The sequence below is a fragment of the Oncorhynchus tshawytscha genome, unplaced genomic scaffold (genome assembly GCF_018296145.1).
Source record: "Oncorhynchus tshawytscha isolate Ot180627B unplaced genomic scaffold, Otsh_v2.0 Un_contig_8142_pilon_pilon, whole genome shotgun sequence".
Taxonomy (NCBI): domain Eukaryota; kingdom Metazoa; phylum Chordata; class Actinopteri; order Salmoniformes; family Salmonidae; genus Oncorhynchus; species Oncorhynchus tshawytscha.
Genome location: NW_024609817.1, coordinates 422,268 through 442,386, shown reverse-complemented (window position 1 = coordinate 442,386; position 20,119 = coordinate 422,268). Strand labels below are relative to the sequence as shown.

The 20,119-nt window shown below is 44.9% G+C and overlaps 1 protein-coding gene across 3 annotated transcripts in view; it reads left to right on the top strand.

The window, feature by feature from the left end:
* The window catches only part of bnc1 (basonuclin 1), a 67,506-nt gene that overhangs the window by 38,562 nt on the left and 8,825 nt on the right, over positions 1–20,119 (top strand). Inside the window, exons 1-2 of one of the 3 annotated variants that reach the window (XM_042318823.1) lie at positions 1,872–2,240; positions 6,351–6,969. The exons of 1 other annotated variant lie outside the window; for it this stretch is intronic. In XM_042318823.1, the coding sequence (XP_042174757.1) occupies positions 6,958–6,969 (12 nt within the window). In that variant the 5' untranslated portion in view covers positions 1,872–2,240; positions 6,351–6,957. Of the gene's footprint in view, positions 1–1,871; positions 2,241–6,350; positions 6,970–20,119 lie in introns of those variants that run through there. One more of the 3 variants, XM_042318822.1, reaches the window with a different exon arrangement.

Sequence of the window (20,119 nt, the reverse complement as noted above, 5' to 3'; positions counted from 1 at the left end):
CAGGTCTCTGTGTCCGTCCGTCTTTCTGTCTGTTTGGTATGCATCCCCTAGGTAAGGAATAAATGAAGAGTTCCAGGCGTATGTATCTCCCTGACGGGGAAGAAGGACTGAAGCGCCTCCACCCCACGTTGCATGCCTGATTGACTATCTCTCCTGATCCATGTGTAATAACATCATAACATTTGGGCTTATTCACAAATCAGAAAAGCTTTGATGTCATGTGTGAAAGTAATGGAGGGTTAATATCCAACTTCAAGGGTTATTAGATAGGTTTTTATCAGTTACCGTCCCAGACGCTCTCTGCAAATTCTGTAAATACTTAGATTTATACTTAATGCTTATAAAAAAAAATGCGGCCTGAGATGTTTAGCATCTGAGTGATTTATTTTCCTGGTGGAAACCCTCTCCCCTCTCCTCTCCTCCGCTGGTAGCTAACAAAGCACAGGTAGGACAGACAGACAGACAGACAGACAGACAGACAGACAGACAGACAGACAGACAGACAGACAGACAGACAGACAGACAGACAGACAGACAGACAGACAGACAGACAGACAGACAGACAGACAGACAGACAGACAGACAGACAGACAGAGGCAGCAACAGCATACCTGTTTAAACCTGCTGTGTAATTTGTGGATTAGCAGACGCCCCTAATGGCTAAGATCCACAACAGGAGAGAGCTTTCTCTGAGAGAGAGAGACACAGACACAGACAGAGCGACAAAGTCAAATAAAATACATTGACAAAGGAGAACAAAGAGATGAAAGAAGATGGACAGGAAGGAGAGAGAGAGAACATTTGAAACAGTGAAGGAGTTAATGAGGAAGAGTGAATTAGAGATGTGTAAAAACAGGAGAGAGCGATAGAGAGAGAGTATTAGGCTACTCTGCTTATAGCAGACTTTGCAGGGTGCTCTGACCTCTAACCCCTGTGAGTTGCTCATAATTGAAGCAACAAAAAAAGAAACAGTCAGATGCTTCATTGGCATTTTTCTCTGACATGGTTTAAGTGTCACCATGAGACAATAGCCCTAAACACTGATGTGAAACAGTCACTGTGGGCCATTTCTGAATGAGTGAACACACATTTTGTCACTGTTTTTATCATTATGATAATTGAAAACGAAAGACAAATGATTAGTCACACAAAGATAAATTTACTCCTGCACATTTATTTGGATGATCATGTTCTTGAATAAGGTGGATTTAAGGTCCAATACGCTGTCAAAACACACGTGTGTGTGTGTGTGTGTGTGCGTGCGTGCGCGGGAGTCAATTGTATCATTGATAACTGACTAAGACTTGATAACAAGACTTGGAGGTATTCTACCTTGTGTTCTGTCAGAAAGGTGTGTGAAGAAATGTGTCCGAGTGAGCAGGGACAATAATGTTTCAGAAGTATTGTGAATGTACTTTGTCCTAAAGAAATACTTAACACAGAGACTGACACATTCCTGACGGCACAAGGCACAACTTGTTATGGAGGCTGTTCACAGAGCTCCATTAAGGTGAACACACACAACCATGCTGGACTGAGCTCTCTGCTCTGAGAGGGGCAGCATTGATTTAAAGCATTACTCAGGCTGAGAGAGAGAGGGAGAGGAAAGGAAAGAGAGAGGGAGAGGTAGAGTCTCTCCTGACTGCATTAGGAGTGCCTCCAGCCTTTGTGATTCCTTTTGATCAAATCTCTGTGAAAGATGAGTGTCATGCCCTCTTCTAGCCAGCTGTGAGGGGGGCTGCCCTGTGACTATGGGGGTGGGAGTGTGTGTGTGCGCGTGTGTTTGTGCGATTGCTCTGCTGGCTGGGGAGGGAGCAGGCAGCTGAGGTGAGAATGCCGAGTGGGAGAGTGGGAGGATCTCATTCCAATCCCCTGTGCCCGGTTTCAACACACACACTCACACACACACACACTCTACAGAGCACATCTTGAGTAGTTTAGAGCCAGTCCTCAGCAACATAGGAAGAGAGAGTGGAAAAAAGGTGTGTGTGTGAGTAAGAGTAGTACGTTTATTGTTTTTTTTATGTGGTGTGAGCATTGAGGACAGTGTGTGTCGTCTCTGTGTGTGTGTGTGACAGTGTGTGTTTGAGTGTGTGTGACAGAGTGCTGGCGTGTGATGGCTCTTTTGCGTTAGTACTTGTTCAGACGGGAGAGTTGGAGGCAGTTCTTTTGTAGGACTCGCAGGGAATGGCAAACTACACGGTAACCCTGGAAACCTATCTCTAATGACAATGGCTGAGGTGAGAAACATCTTGTCTTATTTCTTTTCCACATTCTTCTCCTCTTTTCTCTCCTTTAGCCAAATCTTGCTACATGCTCCTGAGGTAGAAATGAGAAAAACGTGTATCGTTGTAGCGCTGTCGTTTCCCAGCGTTTGCTGATGCCGTCATTATTCATGTTTATTCACAGAATGCGCCTGGTTTGCATTCAGTAATTTCTAGAGAATTTCTCGTCTCTTTTTTCCACGTGAATCATTTGGTGATTGATGTTTGCGTCCTGGCCGGGCTGTGTCCATGCTTGCTGAGGGAGGTAGAGGTTGTCCTTACCTGCCATAAGACGCTGCTTACTTACTGCGGCAACTCCCTTAAAACAAAAGGAGGAACTTTAAAGCAGCCAACCAGGCAGGAAGTTGTTTTAACCTGACAATATGACTACAGGCCCTCCTCTGTTATATATTCCAACTCAGGGATAGTTATCCACATGGTTCTGTTATATTCCAACTTGGGGCTCTTTATCCACATTTCTATTATATTCCAACTCAGGGCTAGTTATCGACACGTTTCTATTATATTCCAACTCAGGGCTAGTTAACCACATGGTTCTGTTATATTCCAACTCAGGGCTCGTTATTCACGTTTCTATTATATTCCAACTCAGGGCTCGTTATCCACATTTCTATTATATTCCAACTCAGGGCTCGTTATCCACATTTCTATTATATTCCAACTCAGGGCTAGTTATCGACACGTTTCTATTATATTCCAACTCAGGGCTAGTTATCCACATGATTCTATTCCAACTCAGGGCTCGTTATCCACGTTTCTATTATATTCCAACTCAGGGCTCGTTATCCACATGGTTCTATTCTATTCCAACTCAGGGCTCGTTATCCACATGGTTCTATTCTATTCCAACTCAGGGCTCGTTATCCACATGGTTCTATTATATTCCAACTCAGGGCTCGTTATCCACATGGTTCTATTATATTCCAACTCAGGGCTCGTTATCCACATGGTTCTATTCTATTCCAACTCAGGGCTCGTTATCCACATGGTTCTATTATATTCCAACTCAGGGCTAGTTATCCACATGGTTCTATTATATTTCAACTCAGGGCTAGTTATCCACATGGTTCTATTCTATTCAAACTCAATATTTACATTTGAGTAATTTAGCAGATGCTCTTACCCAGACCAATTTACAGTAGTGAGTGCATACATTTTCGGACATTTTCATACTGGTCCCCCATTGGAATCGAACCCACAATCCGCAACTAAGCCACACGGGACCTTTGTGTGTTTGTCTAAGCTATTCCTTCATTTGAATGATTTGCTGATTTATACAGTTGCTTCTCTTCCTTTCCAAGTTAGTGCTGGTATATACAGAAGTTTCCATTCTGTTCTATTCTAACTGGGTGCTGCTTGTAATTTGGTCTATCCCAGTGGAGGGTTTATTTAGTGGTCCTGTCATTTGTTTCATTACTACTGTGCTTCCCAGCACTCTCTCTCCCTCAGTCTGTTGCTGTGTAGCCCTGTATAGAAGACTGACTGCCAAGGCATGCTCAGTCTGTTGCTGTGTAGCCCTGTACAGAAGACTGCTAAGGCATGTTCAGTCTGTTGCTGTGTAGCCCTGTATAGAAGACTGCTAAGGCATGCTCAGTCTGTTGCTGTGTAGCCCTGTACAGAAGACTGCTAAGGCATGCTCAGTCTGTTGCTGTGTAGCCCTGTACAGAAGACTGCTAAGGCATGCTCAGTCTGTTGCTGTGTAGCCCTGTACAGAAGACTGCTAAAGCATGCTCAGTCTGTTGCTGTGTAGCCCTGTACAGAAGACTGCTAAGGCATGCTCATTCTGTTGCTGTGTAGCCCTGTACAGAAGACTGCTAAGGCATGCTCATTCTGTTGCTGTGTAGCCCTGTACAGAAGACTGCTAAGGCATGCTTGCTTTAGCCCCGTCTGCCTCTCTCTGTCTCTATGTGTGCTGGCTTCTGGCCACTCACTAGTGGAATGTAATTTAAGAGCAGCCTAATGTTTTGTTGCAGCCATAATGTAACAATTAGCACAAGTGTCTGTGTGGTGCTGTTAGGCGCAAACACTCACTCTCTTTCTCTCTGTCTCTCTGTGTTTGGAGGTGTGAACAACACACCACAACCACATCTTGTTCTGCAGAGTGTGTATGTGTGTTGTGTTCTGACCTTTAAATCTAGGTGACAGGTATTTAATGGAATCTTGATTATATTAACTTCTTTCAGGTGAATATAGAACTAAAAACAGAGGTCCTTTCAAGCTTCTCGGCAGATTTAATACCGTCTTTGTTATCGACTCACATGGCCTTGCTTGGTGTTTTTCTATCTCCTCCTTGTTTTTGTGATAGAGAATGAACTCTCCAATAGACTTCTTTAACACAATATGTCCCATCTGATCCAAGACTGGTTTGTATAGTAACAGCATTGTATCATTACCACAGTTCTTTGTGACGAACATCATTTTTTTGGCCTGAATATTGTTTATTGTATTTAAGTTATATTGCTAATTTTAATATTCAAATGTATGTTGTACCCAGAATTCAGCGTGTTTCTGTCACTGGTACAGTGTTCTGTTGAACATGAGCCATTTTTGTTATAAAGTATGTTATTAACACATAGTTGTTACTAGCATAATTATATGACAAATGTATTAGATCAACTTGTAAAGTGACACAGTTAAGTGCTACCACATTTACATAGCAATTACAGTGGCACATCCTTTCATTTACCTGTTTTGGTAACAGTTTTGTACCTGTCATATCTGATGTAAATCGAGGAAAATAACTCAGGACACAAAAGCTCTGAGAATCCTTTGGCTGTTAGACATGTTTGCTACACTAGAAGAATGGGTTATTCATTAAAAACATCACTGCTCTAAATGATATTGAAGCCACGACATAGAAGCATATACTATTTTTGATTCCAGGGGACAGTTTTAATACTCGCCACTGCATCCTGTATCAAAAGGTTGGCTGGTCGTCATTAAAGTCCCGTAGAGCACGTCATTACTCTCTTTTTGTTTAGAAAGCTTTCCTGCACAAGCTTCCAACTTACCTAACTTTGTTGTTAAAGTATAAAAACACCAGACACAGGTTTGGTTAATGCTTGAGGTTCCTCGGGTCTCCACCGAACTAGGTAAATCCGCTTTTAGTTTTAAAGCACCTCATTGCTGGAACCAAGTACCAAATATATTACAATTGGATGTTCTGGTGCCGCTCATGCAATTGAAAATATTGATTGGGGACCTTCATACTGTGGAATGTAACTGTTTTTCTTGAATATTTGTGTTGTGGTGTATTTTAATGACTTCTTTGACATTGTATCTGATTTTGATTTGATTGTGTCTTATGAATTGTATATGCAGGGCTCCCTTGTGAAAGAGACCCTGGCCTCAATGGTGACTCCCTGTTTAAATAAAAGTAAAACAAATCATAAAAAATATCAAATGAATGTGATTGAATAAAATTGCTGAATACTGTCCAACTACCAGGTAGACACAGGTAGATGCTTCCAGTCTACAGAATAAGATGTTTGGATGTGCATTAATAAGGCATGTAGACAAACAGACATAGTTTCTAAACAGAGTTCATATCTAATCATTACAAAACAAGGCCAACCAAGTTACTCTCCATGGTATTTGAAAATGCCTTTTATTTCCTTGACATGTTCAGTGGAACCATTGAAAACAGATTTCTGGCTCTGTGTTAGTGAGCTGGCTGTTGACTTATCTCTCTCTGAACTGGCTCCACCTCACCCTCTGAACTGAGTGGGATGATAATGTGACTCTCTCTCTCTCTGTGTATCTCTCCCTCTGTGTGTGTCTCTTTCTCTCTGTCTCTGTCTCTCTCTGTCTCTTTCTCTCTGTATCTCTCTGTTTCTCTCTTCCTCTCTCTGTGTCTCTTTCTCTGTCTCTATATCTCACTTTTTCTCCCTCTGTGTCTCTCTTTCTCTCTCTCTCTCTCTCTCTCTCTGTTTCTCTGTCTCTTCCTTCTTTGTCTCTCATACTCTTATTTTTCTCCCTCTCTTCCCTTGGTTCCCATTCTCCTTAACTCTCTCTCTTTCTTTCTCGCTCTCTCTCTCTCTCTCTGGGTGTGAGTGTGTGTCTCAGTGCTGTAGGGCCCCGGGGCAGAACAGAGCAGGGCTGGGCTCCTCTGAGCTGGGCTGCTGTGTGTGTGTGCAGCGGCTGCAGCCTGCCAGCCCAGTCAGCTTCATTAGCTTCATGATGGTCCGTCAGCGAGGGGCTTCTGCTGCAGCCTGCACCCCCTCCAGCCAGTCCCAGGGCGTGATCCGCCCCTCTGCGCCCCAGCCTTCCCCCCCTCCTACAGCCCCCTTGAGCCCCTCTCCACCCCAGCCCTGCGCTGCCACCGAGAGGCTTGTGAGGATTTGTCAGCCAGATGTGACAAGATTGTCAAGAGGCAGGCGAGAGAGAGAGGGGAGATATGATATTAATCAGAGCGTAGCTGGGAGCTAAACTCTCTCCGACGCAGTGTACTAACATGTTCCTCTCATTTACTATACACTCCCTCGCTCCCTCTCTTGTTCTCTCTCTCTCGCCGCCGCTACTCTCCCACAGCTATCTCTCTCTCTCGATGTCTCTCTCTCCTCTCCTCTAACGGGTGGCTAGAACTGCTGGGGAGAGTAATAAAAGTTGTGGCTTTTCTTTTTCTTCATCTGTGATTTGTGTTTTTTATGTAGACGAGACTAACCTACTTTTCATGGAGATTCAGGTAACTTTTTGTTTTCAGGTGTTGTGTTGAAACTGGCAGTGTGTGTGGGTGTGTGTGTGTGTGTGTTTTTGCTCTGTGATTGACTGCTGAATTAGGAGGAATAATGAGTTTTTCACGCTGTCTTTGGTCTCCATTGACTCCTAATAGGCTAAAGCATAGCCTGTCACTACTTGCACAAGCAGAGCCTTAGCTTCTCATGCTTTGCTCTCACATTTCACTCTTAGGACAGGAGTTCAAACTCTCACTTTTCATCTTTGAACCTATTTTTAAAGTAGAATCCTGTAAAAAAAAAAGTTTTATTTCAGTCTAAAATGGGGCTATTGGATTTCAAACCAAGTGAGTTGTGTGTCAGAAAGGCTGGTGAACATGTCTAGGAGATGTCTTTTAACTGGGTGGGTGACTTTCACAGTTTTCCCAGCCACTTTGTGATATAGGGTCATTCCTTTAAAAACACTCCACGGAAATACTACTGCTATTTTTATTTTAGAGGGGATGACGTACGTGTTCAAGTTCACACTGGGTGGTGTTACATACATAACAGCTTTATCAGTCTGTTTTAAGTAGCTCAACACTTGTCATCAATTAGCTTAGCGTTATAACTGCCACACAGCCGTAGATGTGTTTCAGTGGCGTATGATTTATGAATGTGGCCATGTTCTGTGCATGTGTAACACACACTCACACACACTGAGATGTTCAGAAGCAGGAAGTCCTCTGTCTGTGAACCATTAGCTACTGGTTTATATCTCCTCGTTTTATCTCCTGGTTTTTGACCACTTGTTTTAATGCTGCAGATAGTTTTTTTTACACACAGCGACATCCTAGACTGCTGTATTCCTAAATCCTATTTCCTGTAGCTGCTCCGTGCTAGTCTGTGTGTTTTATTAGAGGAATTCTGCAGGACTTTCTTAGTTCCTGGTACTACCAGGCTGCTCTGTATTTTGGCTGCAGTTTTGGCCTGGAATGAAGATATGAGGAAAATATGTGTGTCAGTGTTTGTTACAGATGGTTTCACTGTGCTATATCTTGGGCTTTTATAGATGTTTTTGCACTGTATAAATAAATGTGATAGATTCTAACAATGTTTCTAGCTTATCTGAATAAATGTCTTTCAAATAAAAAGTGCGTCTTATTTGATGCAGAGAGGTGATGTGGTTTATCCATTTTTTATGGTGTCATTCGTTAAATGATATGAAGACATTTGAACAGAAACATTACACACGTTTTTCTTAATTGTTTTGCCTAACACTTTCTGCATTTCTATTACCGAACACATAGATTGTTTAATGTTAACTTGTAACTTTAAAAACAATTCTGCACATTTCAGATTTAAAAAAATATAATCCTACATACTGTAGGTCTACAATGGGCATTAGGTCTGTGTACATTATCACTTTTGAAATGAGAGAGGGAGAGAGAGATCCTGCATAAATATACTACATACACATACTGAGTGTACAAAACATTAGGAACACTGCTCTTTCCATGACATAGACTGACCAGGTGAAAGCTACAGTATGATCCCTTATTGATGTCGCTTCAATCAGTGTAGATGAAGGGAAGGAGACAGGCTAAAGAAGTGCCTTTGAACAGGGTATGGTAGTAGGTGCCAGGCGCACCGGTTTGAGTGTGTCTAGAACTACAACGCTGCTGGATTTTTCACGCTCAACAGTTTCTCGTGTGTATCACGAATGGTCCACCACACAAAGGAATTGAGGCTGTTCTGAGGGCAAAAGGTGGTGCAACTCAATATTAGGAAAGTTCCCAATGTTCCTAATGTTTAGTACACTCAGTTCCTTGCCAGCCAGTTGAATTTCTTATCCCATTCCATTCCAGTCTTTACCATCTTGGCACAGGCACAGCTAGTTTCACATTGTGTGGCAATCTGCACCAATCCTCTCCTAATTGATTTGCTTTCCACTAAATGATTCCAACATGGCCCAGTCAATACACACTGTCACACCCCACAGCTGTTCCCTTCCCTCTCGTCTTGCTCTGAACCACTGACTGCTGTTGACTCTATAAACCAAACCAGTGTGGATATTATGGACATATGGCAGGATTTATTTTACGAGCCGGAGAGGAACAATTTAAATGTTTCTGTCAAGGATGTTATGGCTGTGACGCAGAAGTGACTGGAGACCATTCTGAGTCCCTAGATTGTGCACTATTATTGAACAGGGCCCTGTTCACTACATTAGAACTAAGGTTCCACTAGGGACATAGAACCTGAACTCCCAGACACTGAATATAGTGAATAACTGACCTACTGGATGATTTAACACTCTGGCCTGCATGGGTCTGAATATAGTGAATAACTGACCTACTGGATGATTTAACACTCTGGCCTGCATGGGTCTGAATATAGTGAATAACTGACCTACTGGATGATTTAACACTGGCCTGCATGGGTCTGAATATAGTGAATAACTGACCTACTGGATGATTTAACACTCTGGCCTGCATGGGTCTGAATATAGTGAATAACTGACCTACTGGATGATTTAACACTCTGGCCTGCATGGGTCTGAATATAGTGAATAACTGACCTACTGGATGATTTAACACTCTGGCCTGCATGGGTCTGAATATAGTGAATAACTGACCTACTGGATGATTTAACACTCTGGCCTGCATGGGTCTGAATATAGTGAATAACTGACCTACTGGATGATTTAACACTCTGGCCTGCATGGGTCTGAATATAGTGAATAACTGACCTACTGGATGATTTAACACTCTGGCCTGCATGGGTCTGAATATAGTGAATAACTGACCTACTGGATGATTTAACACTCTGGCCTGCATGGGTCTGAATATAGTGAATAACTGACCTACTGGATGATTTAACACTCTGGCCTGCATGGGTCTGAATATAGTGAATAACTGACCTACTGGATGATTTAACACTCTGGCCTGCATGGGTCTGACTGACCTACTGGATGATTTAACACTCTGGCCTGCATGGGTCTGAATATAGTGAATAACTGACCTACTGGATGATTTAACACTCTGGCCTGCATGGGTCTGAATATAGTGAATAACTGACCTACTGGATGATTTAACACTCTGGCCTGCATGGGTCTGAATATAGTGAATAACTGACCTACTGGATGATTTAACACTCTGGCCTGCATGGGTCTGAATATAGTGAATAACTGACCTACTGGATGATTTAACACTCTGGCCTGCATGGGTCTGAATATAGTGAATAACTGACCTACTGGATGATTTAACACTCTGGCCTGCATGGGTCTGAATATAGTGAATAACTGACCTACTGGATGATTTAACACTCTGGCCTGCATGGGTCTGAATATAGTGAATAACTGACCTACTGGATGATTTAACACTCTGGCCTGCATGGGTGTTTAGAGGAAGTTTTGTTTTATTTGCCCTGAATCACTGTCAATGAAACATGATGAAATGAAACCTCCATTAAACCTCTATGAAGTGTACAACATGTTGGCAGACTTGATCCTCACACTAAGAAACCGTTTGCGTGAGCAAAATAACTTTAATTTTTTAAATAGAATAGCAACTCCAGCTCCAATAATGTCCTATTCCATCTGATTAAATAGTTCTTGTAAGTTTGCTCACGCAAAGTATTTCATAGCTTGATGATTTATGATATGTTCTCTGTGATTCTGCTCAACCATATCCTCCCCTCTGTGGGTTTGAGGCAGTGTGTGGAGAGGTATTTTCCACACACACACACACACACACCGACAGACCCATGTTATCACCCAGGTTTGGGGTGTCATGGTTTGCTGCTGCTGCTTTCTCAGCCTCACCCGATTCTCACCCTACTCTCACCCTTCCTGACTCTCAGATAAGCAGATTTTAATTGAGAGAGAGAAATAATATGACATTTGAAATGTCTCTATTATTTTGGAACTTGTTAGTAATATTTACTGTTCACTTTTTATTGTTTATTTCACTTTTGTTTATCCATTTCCCTTGCTTTAGCAATATAAACATATGTTTCCAATGCCAATAAAGCCCTTTGAATTAGACAGACAGAGAGAGAAAACATGTCACCCCCACACATAATACCCCATAATGACAAAGCAAAAACAAGTTTATAGAAATTCTTGCTAATTTACATAAGTATTCAGACCCTTTACTCAGTACTTTGTTGAAGCACCTTTGCAGCGATCTCCACAGAGGAACCCTAGAGCGCTGTCAGGGTGACCATCAGGTTCTTGGTCCCCTCCCTGACCAAGGCCTTTCTCCCCCGATTACTCAGTTTGGCTAGGAAGAGTCTTGGTGGTTCCAAACTTCTTCCATTTAAGAATAATAGAGGCCACTGTGTTCTTGGGGACCTTCAATGCTGCAGGAATGTTTTGGTACCCTTCCTCAGATCTGTGCCTCGACACAATCCTGTCTCAGAGCTCTACGGACACTTCCTTCCACCTCATGGCTTAGTTTTTGCTCTGACATGCACTGTCAACTGTAGGACCTTATATAGACAGGTGTGTGCCTTTCTAAATCATGTCCAATCAATTAAATTTACCACAGGTGGACTCCAAGTTGTAGAAACATCTCTAGGATGATCAGTGGAAACAGGCACCTGAGCTGAATTTTGAGTCTGTTAGCAAAGGGTCTGAATACTTATGTAAATAAGGTATTTCTGTTTTTAATTTTTAATACATTTGCTACATTTTCTAAAAGCTTTTTTCACTTTGTCATTGTGGGGTATTGTGTGTAGGTTGCTGAGGAATTTAAAAATCAATTTTAGGTTAAGGCTGTAACGTAACAAAATGTGGAAAAGGTCAAGGGGTCTGAATAATTCCCAAAGACACTGAAGTTGCTGGTTTGGCCAATAAAGACAGAAATTTGCATAGTTTTATTTTGTTTACGAATGTGGAGAGAAATACAAAATCTCCACTTGGGGGAGAGAAAAGGAGCCAACCCCACGTAGAGCGAGAGATTGAAAATGAGAGAGAAAAAAGAGGGAGAAAGACAAAAGCACCTAGAGAAAGGGGAGAGGGGGAGGGATAGAGACTCTGAGACATTTCCATTTCCCACCCTGTGGCCCAGTAGATCCAGGTGCTGAGTGACAGCATTAACACCAGTGTGAAGACAGACAGGAGATGAGGAGAGTTTCCATTCCACTTTCTGGTGCTCTTCCTTCCTTTCTGCATTCGGCAATGATTTTGTGAAGACTAATAGTGTGGTCTATAGGGTAGCAAAATTCCAGTTACCATTCTCTATATTTTTGGATGTAAATTTTCACTTAAGGTATTTCTGAAAATCAAGTAGACACTGTAGGGTTGCAAAATTCAGGGAAAATTCCTAGGTTCTCCAGAATTCCACGTTGGAATATTCCTCGAATTGCTAGGGAATAAGCACGAAATCAGGGAATCCTCCAATCAAGATATCTGGGATTCTTGGGAATTTGGGGAAAGTTACCAGAATTCAGCAATCCTGCACAGTGTTTTGATTGTCAGAAATATTGTGTAAGGAAAATATTCCATCCCAAGTTGTAGAGACTGGTGTTAATGGTAGTTTATGGAGATTTCTCATTAAAGTGTTAATTGGTGTTATCCTGACATTGTGGACTGTGGAAGATGAATGATCCATTTGTGAATAAAAACATGCTCCCAATTCCTGTCTGAATCAAGGTCATCATAAATGCATGACTAAATAAAAGCCTCTGTGATCATGACATTGACCAAGTATTCAGAAATCAAACTGAATAACCAATAAATCATGACACTTTGACTGTGACTATATCACCCTTGATCTAACAACTCATTAACTCTACCAGAGTCCGTCTGTCCGTCTGTTATTCCGTTCGGTCGTGGTCACGGCAGCAGACTTAGCCAGCCCAGCGCTGGTCTGTCTGGCCGTTCGGTCGTGGTCACGGCAGCAGACTTAGCCAGCCCAGCGCTGGTCTGTCTGGCCGTTCGGTCGTGGTCACAGCAGCAGACTTAGCCAGCCCAGCGCTGGTCTGTCTGTCCGTTCGGTCGTGGTCACAGCAGCAGACTTAGCCAGCCCAGCGCTGGTCTGTCTGTCCGTTCGGTCGTGGTCACACCAGCAGACTTAGCCAGCCCAGCGGTGGTCTGTGAAAGTGACAGTTTTTTTTCTTAATCTCAGGGACTAATGAAGAAATGAATAGCTAATTAAGACAAATGAACGACAGGGAGGACTACGCGGAGCAATGCCTGCTGCGTGTGCTTCTGTGTGTGTGCGCACTTTGATTGTCCAGAGGAACAGATTGAGTTGTACACTAGAGGAAACATCAAAGGGGTGTGTGTGTGTGTGTGTGTGTGTGTGTGTGTGTGTGTGTGTGTGCATTTCTGTCTGTGCAGTTGTCTGTCTTTGTGTGTGTGCAGGCGTGCCTTCTTTCGTTTGCGTGTGTGCGAGCACATAAGAGTGTGTGTGTGCCTGTGTGTGATGGGATTAGTGTAATTGGGCCGTGTTGGTTGGGCCCTGTAATGATGGGATTATGGTGGTCGGAGGTGACCAAGAGGTTCTTCCACGTCACCTCAGTCCCACAGGAGAAGATCAGCTAAAGAAGAGGAGAGGGAGACGGAGGAGAGGGAGACGGAGGAGAGGGAGACGGAGGAGAGGGAGACGGAGGGAGACGGAGGAGACGGAGGAGAGGGAGACGGAGGAGAGGGAGGAGAGGGAGACGGAGGAGAGGGAGGAGAGGGAGGAGAGGGAGACGGAGGAGAGGGAGAGAGGGGAGAGGGAGACGGAGGAGAGGGAGAGAGGGGAGAGGGGAGGAGAGGGAGACGGAGGAGAGGGAGACGGAGGAGAGGGAGGAGAGGGAGGAGGAGGGGAGACGGAGGAGAGGGAGACGGAGGAGAGGGAGACGGAGGAGAGGGAGGAGAGAGGAGAGGGAGAGAGGGAGAGGGAGGAGAGGGAGACGGAGGAGAGGGAGACGAGGAGAGACGGAGAGGAGACGGAGAGAGAGAGGAGACGGAGGAGAGAGAGAGGGAGACTGAGGAGAGAGAGAGGGAGACTGAGGAGAGAGAGAGGGAGACGGAGGAGAGAGAGAGGGAGACGGAGGAGAGAGAGGGAGACGGAGGAGAGAGAGGAGACGGAGGAGAGAGAGAGAGAGAGGGAGACGGAGAGAGAGAGAGACGGAGGAGAGAGAGACGAGGAGGAGACGGGGAGGGAGGGGAGAGGGAGACGGGGGAGGAGAGGGAGACGGAGGAGAGAGAGAGGAGACGGAGGAGAGAGAGGGAGACGGAGGAGAGAGAGGGAGACGGAGGAGAGAGAGGGAGACGGAGGAGAGAGAGAGGGAGACGGAGGAGGAGAGAGGGAGACGGAGGAGGAGAGAGGGAGACGGAGGAGGAGAGAGGGAGACGGAGGAGAGAGAGGGAGACGGAGGAGAGAGAGAGAGGAGAGAGAGACGGAGGAGAGAGAGAGAGAGAGACGAGAGAGAGAGAGAGAGGAGAGAGAGAGGAGAGACGGAGGAGAGAGAGAGAGAGAGACGGAGGAGAGAGAGAGAGAGAGACGGAGGAGAGGGAGACGGAGGAGAGAGAGAGAGACGGAGAGAGAGAGAGAGAGACAGAGAGAGGGAGACGGAGGAGAGAGAGACGGAGAGAGAGAGGGAGAGACGGAGGAGAGAGAGAGAGACGGAGGAGAGAGAGAGGGAGACGGAGGAGAGAGAGAGAGACGGAGGAGAGAGAGAGAGAGAGACGGAGGAGAGAGAGAGAGAGAGAGGAGGAGAGAGAGAGAGAGAGAGACGGAGGAGAGAGAGAGAGAGAGAGACGGAGGAGAGAGAGAGAGAGAGAGGGAGGAGAGAGAGAGAGAGAGACGGAGGAGAGAGAGAGAGGGAGACGGAGGAGAGGGAGACGAGGGAGACGAGAGGATAAAATAAATGGAAAGAGAGGACAGAGAACGGGAAGGATGCATCGGAGCGTTAATCGGCTGCATTTCATTCCAGAAAGTTGTGGTCTCCCATCTGTCTATGTTCACTCCCCGTTGTACATCTAAAATAACTGAGATGACTGAGTAGTTCAAGCACGTTTTACCCGGTTTCCTCCATTTTACTCTAACATACCCTGTCCTGTCAGACTGAAGGGAAGAGAACAAGGGGACATATTTTGGAATGGAACCCAGCCCTGCTAACGAACGAGTGGGAGGAGTTGACTGTGTGATTAATTAAGAGAAAGGGAGACAGTCTCCTCCTCCCCCCCTGTTGAGGGGGTTAGTGCTACAGCAGCAGTAATTGCTAACCATTAAGCATGCTACTCATGTATGCTAACACATGCTGTTGATACATTATAGATGGTAGGGGAGAGAGAGAGAGAGAGGTGCTAGCGCAGCACGGGGGGGTGGTGTGTAGCGCTAACACAGGTCGCTTTGATCACAATTCTGATGACTCTTCTCAAGGGATGCTAGTTAGTAATCGGCTAGTGGTAAATGGCATGCATACTGTTCTTGTTGATGTTATGGAAACCCTGTTTGTTGCTGTGATTTATACACTTATTTTTATGACACATAACATGTTGATTCTTACTGTCAGGTGAAACGGAATCTTATTAATCACTTTCACACCAACTTCTCAACGCAATCTAATGAGCATCAACACAAGCACGTACACACACACGTTTGAATATAAAACCTAGAACCCTGGAATACAATATGCTTCGTTCAGAGAATGAAAGTGTGTGAAATATTGTTTTGGGCCTCTGATTGACTCTGGTCTGGAGAGCTGTGATTGACTCAGTGTTGTGTAGTGGTGGTCTGGAGAGCTGTGATTGACTCAGTGTTGTGAGGTGGTGGTCTGGAGAGCTGTGATTGACTCAGTGTTGTGAGGTGGTGGTCTGGAGAGCTGTGATTGACTCAGTGTTGTGAGGTGGTGGTCTGGAGAGCTGTGATTGACTCAGTGTTGTGAGGTGGTGGTCTGGAGAACTGTGATTGACTCAGTCTTGTGTCGTGGTGGTCTGGAGAGCTGTGATTGACTCAGTGTTGTGTAGTGGTGGTCTGGAGAGCTGTGATTGACTCAGTGTTGTGTAGTGGTGGTCTGGAGAACTGTGATTGACTCAGTGTTGTGTAGTGGTGGTCTGGAGAACTGTGATTGACTCTGTTGTGTAGTGGTGGTCTGGAGAACTGTGATTGACTCAGTGTTGGGTAGTGGTGGTCTGGAGAACTGTGATTGACTCAGTGTTGTGTAGTGGAGGTCTGAAGAGCTGTGATTGACTCAGTGTTGTGTAGTGGTGGTCTGGAGAACTGTGATTGCCTCAGTGTTGTGTAGTGGTGGTCTGGAGAGCTCTGTTTCAGCCCAGTCACTCTACTGCTCTCTCTCAACCCAACCACTTAACACAGCACTGTACAGAAAGCAGGAAACACAAAGCATCAGATAGCATCACACACTGTACACACACACACACACTGTACACACACACAGGGCAACAGCACTAGTAGCATCAGTGACTAAAATCTCTCACACACACACTCGCTGCTGAGTGCTTGTCCTGAGAGATAAGGACCATTAGTGGGAAACAGAGGTTGCATCCCAAATTACACCTTATTTCCAATGGGCCCTGGTCAAAAGTAGTGCACTATAAAGGGAATACGGTGCCATTTGGGCCACAACCAGAGACAGAGGCATCATCTTTGTGTTGTGTAAAGGGTCTTAATACCAGGATATGATTGGCTGACATGGAGTTGGTGGGCCAGGTGTGGAGGACACCTCTTTGGTGCTGTAGATGATCCCAGCATGAGGAGAACGGGGCAGGCCTGCTGTAGATGATCCTAGCATGGGGAGAACAGGGCAGGCCTGCTGTAGATGATCCTAGCATGGGGAGAACAGGGCAGGCCTGCTGTAGATGATCCTAGCATGGGGAGCCTTTATTTAACCAGGTAGGCTAGTTGAGAACAAGTTCTCATTTACAACTGCAACCTGGCCAAGATAAAGCAAAGCAGTTCAACACATACAACACAGAGTTACACATGGAATTAACAAACATACAGTCAGTAATACAGTAGAAAACGTTTATATACAGTGTGTGCAAATGAGGTAAGATAAGGGAGGTAAGGCAATAAATAGTCCATGGTGGCGAAGTAATTACAATAAACCAATTAAACACTGGAATTAATAGATGTGCGGAAGATGAATGTGCAAGTGGAGATACTGGGGTGCAAAGGAGCAAAATAAATACAGTATTGGGATGAGGTAGTTGGATGGGCTATTTACAGATGGGCTATGTACAGGTGCAGTGATCTGTTAGCTGCTCTGACAGCTGGTGCTTAAAGCTAGTTAGGGAGATATGAGTCTCCAGCTTCAGTTATTTTTGCAGTTCGTTCCAGTCATTGGCAGCAGAGAACTGGAAGGAAAGTCGGCCAAAGGAGGAATATTGCTTTGGGGGTGACCAGTGAAATATACCTGCTGGAGCGCGTGCTACAGGTGGGTGCTGCTATGGTGACCAGTGAGCTGAGAGAAGGCGGGGCTTTACCTAGAAAAGACATGTAGATGATCTGGAGCCAGTGGGTTTGGCGACGAGTATGAAGCGAGGGCCAGCCAACGAGAGCGTACAGGTCGCAGTGGTGGGTAGTATATGGGGCTTTTTGACAAAATGGATGGCACTGTGATAGACTGCATCCAATTTGTTGAGTAGAGTGTTGGAGGCTATTTTGTAGATGACATCACCGAAGTCGAGGATCGGTAGGATGGTCAGTTTTACGAGGGTATGTTTGGCAGCATGAGTGAAGGATGCTTTGTTGTGAAATAGGAAGCCAATTCTAGATTTAATTTTGGATTGGAGATGCTTAATATGAGTCAGGAAGGAGAGTTTACAGTCTAGCCAGACACCTAGGTATTTGTAGTTGTCCACATATTCTAAGTCCGAACCATCCAGTAGGGATGCTGGATGGGCGGGCAGGTGCGGGCAGCGATCGGTTGAAGAGCATGCATTTAGTTTTACTAGTTTTACTTGCATTTAAGAGCAGTTGGAGGCCACGGAAGGAGAGTTGTAGGAGAGTTGGAGAGTTGTATGGCATTGAAGCTCGTTTGGAGGTTTGTTAACAGTGTCCAAAGAAGGGCCAGAGATATACAGAATGGTGTCATCTGCATAGAGGTGGATCAGAGAATTACCAGCAGCAAGAGCGACATTGATGTATACGGAGAAGAGAGTCTGCCTGAGAATTGAACCCTGTGGCACCCCCATAGAGACTGCCAGAGGTCTGGACAACAGGTCCTCAGAATTCAGTGTGTCAAATTGATCAGAGAAGTAGTTGGTGAACTAGACGAGGCAATCATTTGAGAAAACAGCCTTGGAGTCTGCCGATAAGAATGTTGTGATTGACAGAGTCGAAAGCCTTAGCCAGGTCGATGAATACGGCTGCACAGTAATGTCTCTTATCGATGGCGGATATGATATCGTTTAGGACCTTGAGCGTGACTGAAGTGCATCCATGACCAGCTCTGAAACCAGATTGCATAGCGGAGAAGGTACGGTGGGATTCGAAATGGTCGGTAATCTGTTTGTTAACTTGGCTTTCGAGGACCTTAGAAAGGCAGGGTAGGATAGATATAGGTCTGTAGCAGTTTGGGTCTAGAGTGTCTCCCCCTTTTAAGAGGGGGATGATCGCGGCATCTTTCCAATCTTTGGGAATCTCAGACGATACGAAAGAGAGGTTGAACAGGCTAGTAATAGGGGTTGCAACAATTTCTGCAGATAATTTTAGAAAGAGAGGGTCCAGATTGTCTAGTCTGGCTGATTTGTAGGGGTCCAGATTTTGCAGCTCTTTCAGAACATCAGCTGTCTGGATTTGGGTGAAGGAGAAATGGGGGAGGCTTGGGCGAGTTGCTGTGGGGGGTGCAGGGCAATTTACCGAGGTAGGGGTAGCCAGGTGGAAAGCATGGTCAGCCGTAGAAAAATGCTTATTGAAATTCTCAATTCTAGTGGATTTATCGGTGGTGAACAATGTTTCCTAGCCTCAGTGCAGCTGGGAGGAGGTGCTCTTATTCTCCATGGACTTTACATTGTCCCAGAACGTTTTGAGTTTGTGCTACAGGATGCACATTTCTGTTTGAAAAAGCTAGCCTTTGCTTTCCTCTCTGCCTGTGTATATTGGTTCCTAACTTCTCTGAAAAGTTGCATATCATGGGGGCTATTTGATGATAATGCAGTACGCCACAGGATGTTTTTGTGCCGGTCAAGGGCAGTCAGGTCTGGAGTGAAGCAAGGGCTATATCTATTCCTGGCTCTAAATTTTTTGAATGGGGCATGCTTATTTAAAATGGTGAGGAAAGCACTTTTAAAGAATAACCAGGCATCCTCTACTGACGGGATGAGGTCAGTATCCTTCCAAGATACCCGGGCCAGGTCGATTAGAAAGGCCTGCTCGCTGAATTGTTTTAGGGAGCATTTGCGTGTGATGAGGGGTGGTCGTTTAACCACAGACCCATTACGGATGCAGGCAATGAGGCAGTGATCGCTGAGATCTTGGTTGAAAACAGCAGAGGTGTATTTGGAGGGAGAGTTGGTTAGGATGCTATTTATGAGGGTGCCTGTGTTTACGGATTTGGGGTTGTACCTGGTAGGTTCATTGATAATTTGTGTGAGATTGAGGACATCAAGTTTAGATTGTAGGATGGCTGGGGTGTTAAGCATGTCCCAGTTTAGGTCACCTAGCAGCACAAGCTCTGAAGATCGATGGGGGGCAATCAATTCACATATGGTGTCCAGGGCACAGCTGGGCGCAGAGGGTGGTCTATAGCAAAACAGTGAGAGACTTGTTTCTAGAAAGGTGGATTTTTAAAAGTAGAAGCTTGAATTGTTTGGGTAAGACAGAACTCTGCAGGCTATCTCTGCAGTAGATTGTAACTCCGCCCCCTTTGGCAGTTCTATCTTGTCGGAAAATGTTATAGTTAGGAATGTAAATTTCAGGGGTTTTGGTGGTCTTCCTAAGCCAGGATTCAGACACGGCTAGGACATCCGGGTTGGCAGAGTGTGCTAAAGTAGTGAATAAAACAAACTTAGGGAGGAGGCTTCTAATGTTAACATGCATGAAACCAAGGCTTTACGGTTACAGAAGTCAACAAATGAGATCACCTGGGGAATAGGAGTGGAGTTAGGCACTGCAGGGCCTGGATTAACCTCTACATCACCGGAGGAACAGAGGAGGAGTAGGATAAAGGTGCGGCTAAAGGCTATCAGAACTGGCCGTCTAGTATGTTCGGAAC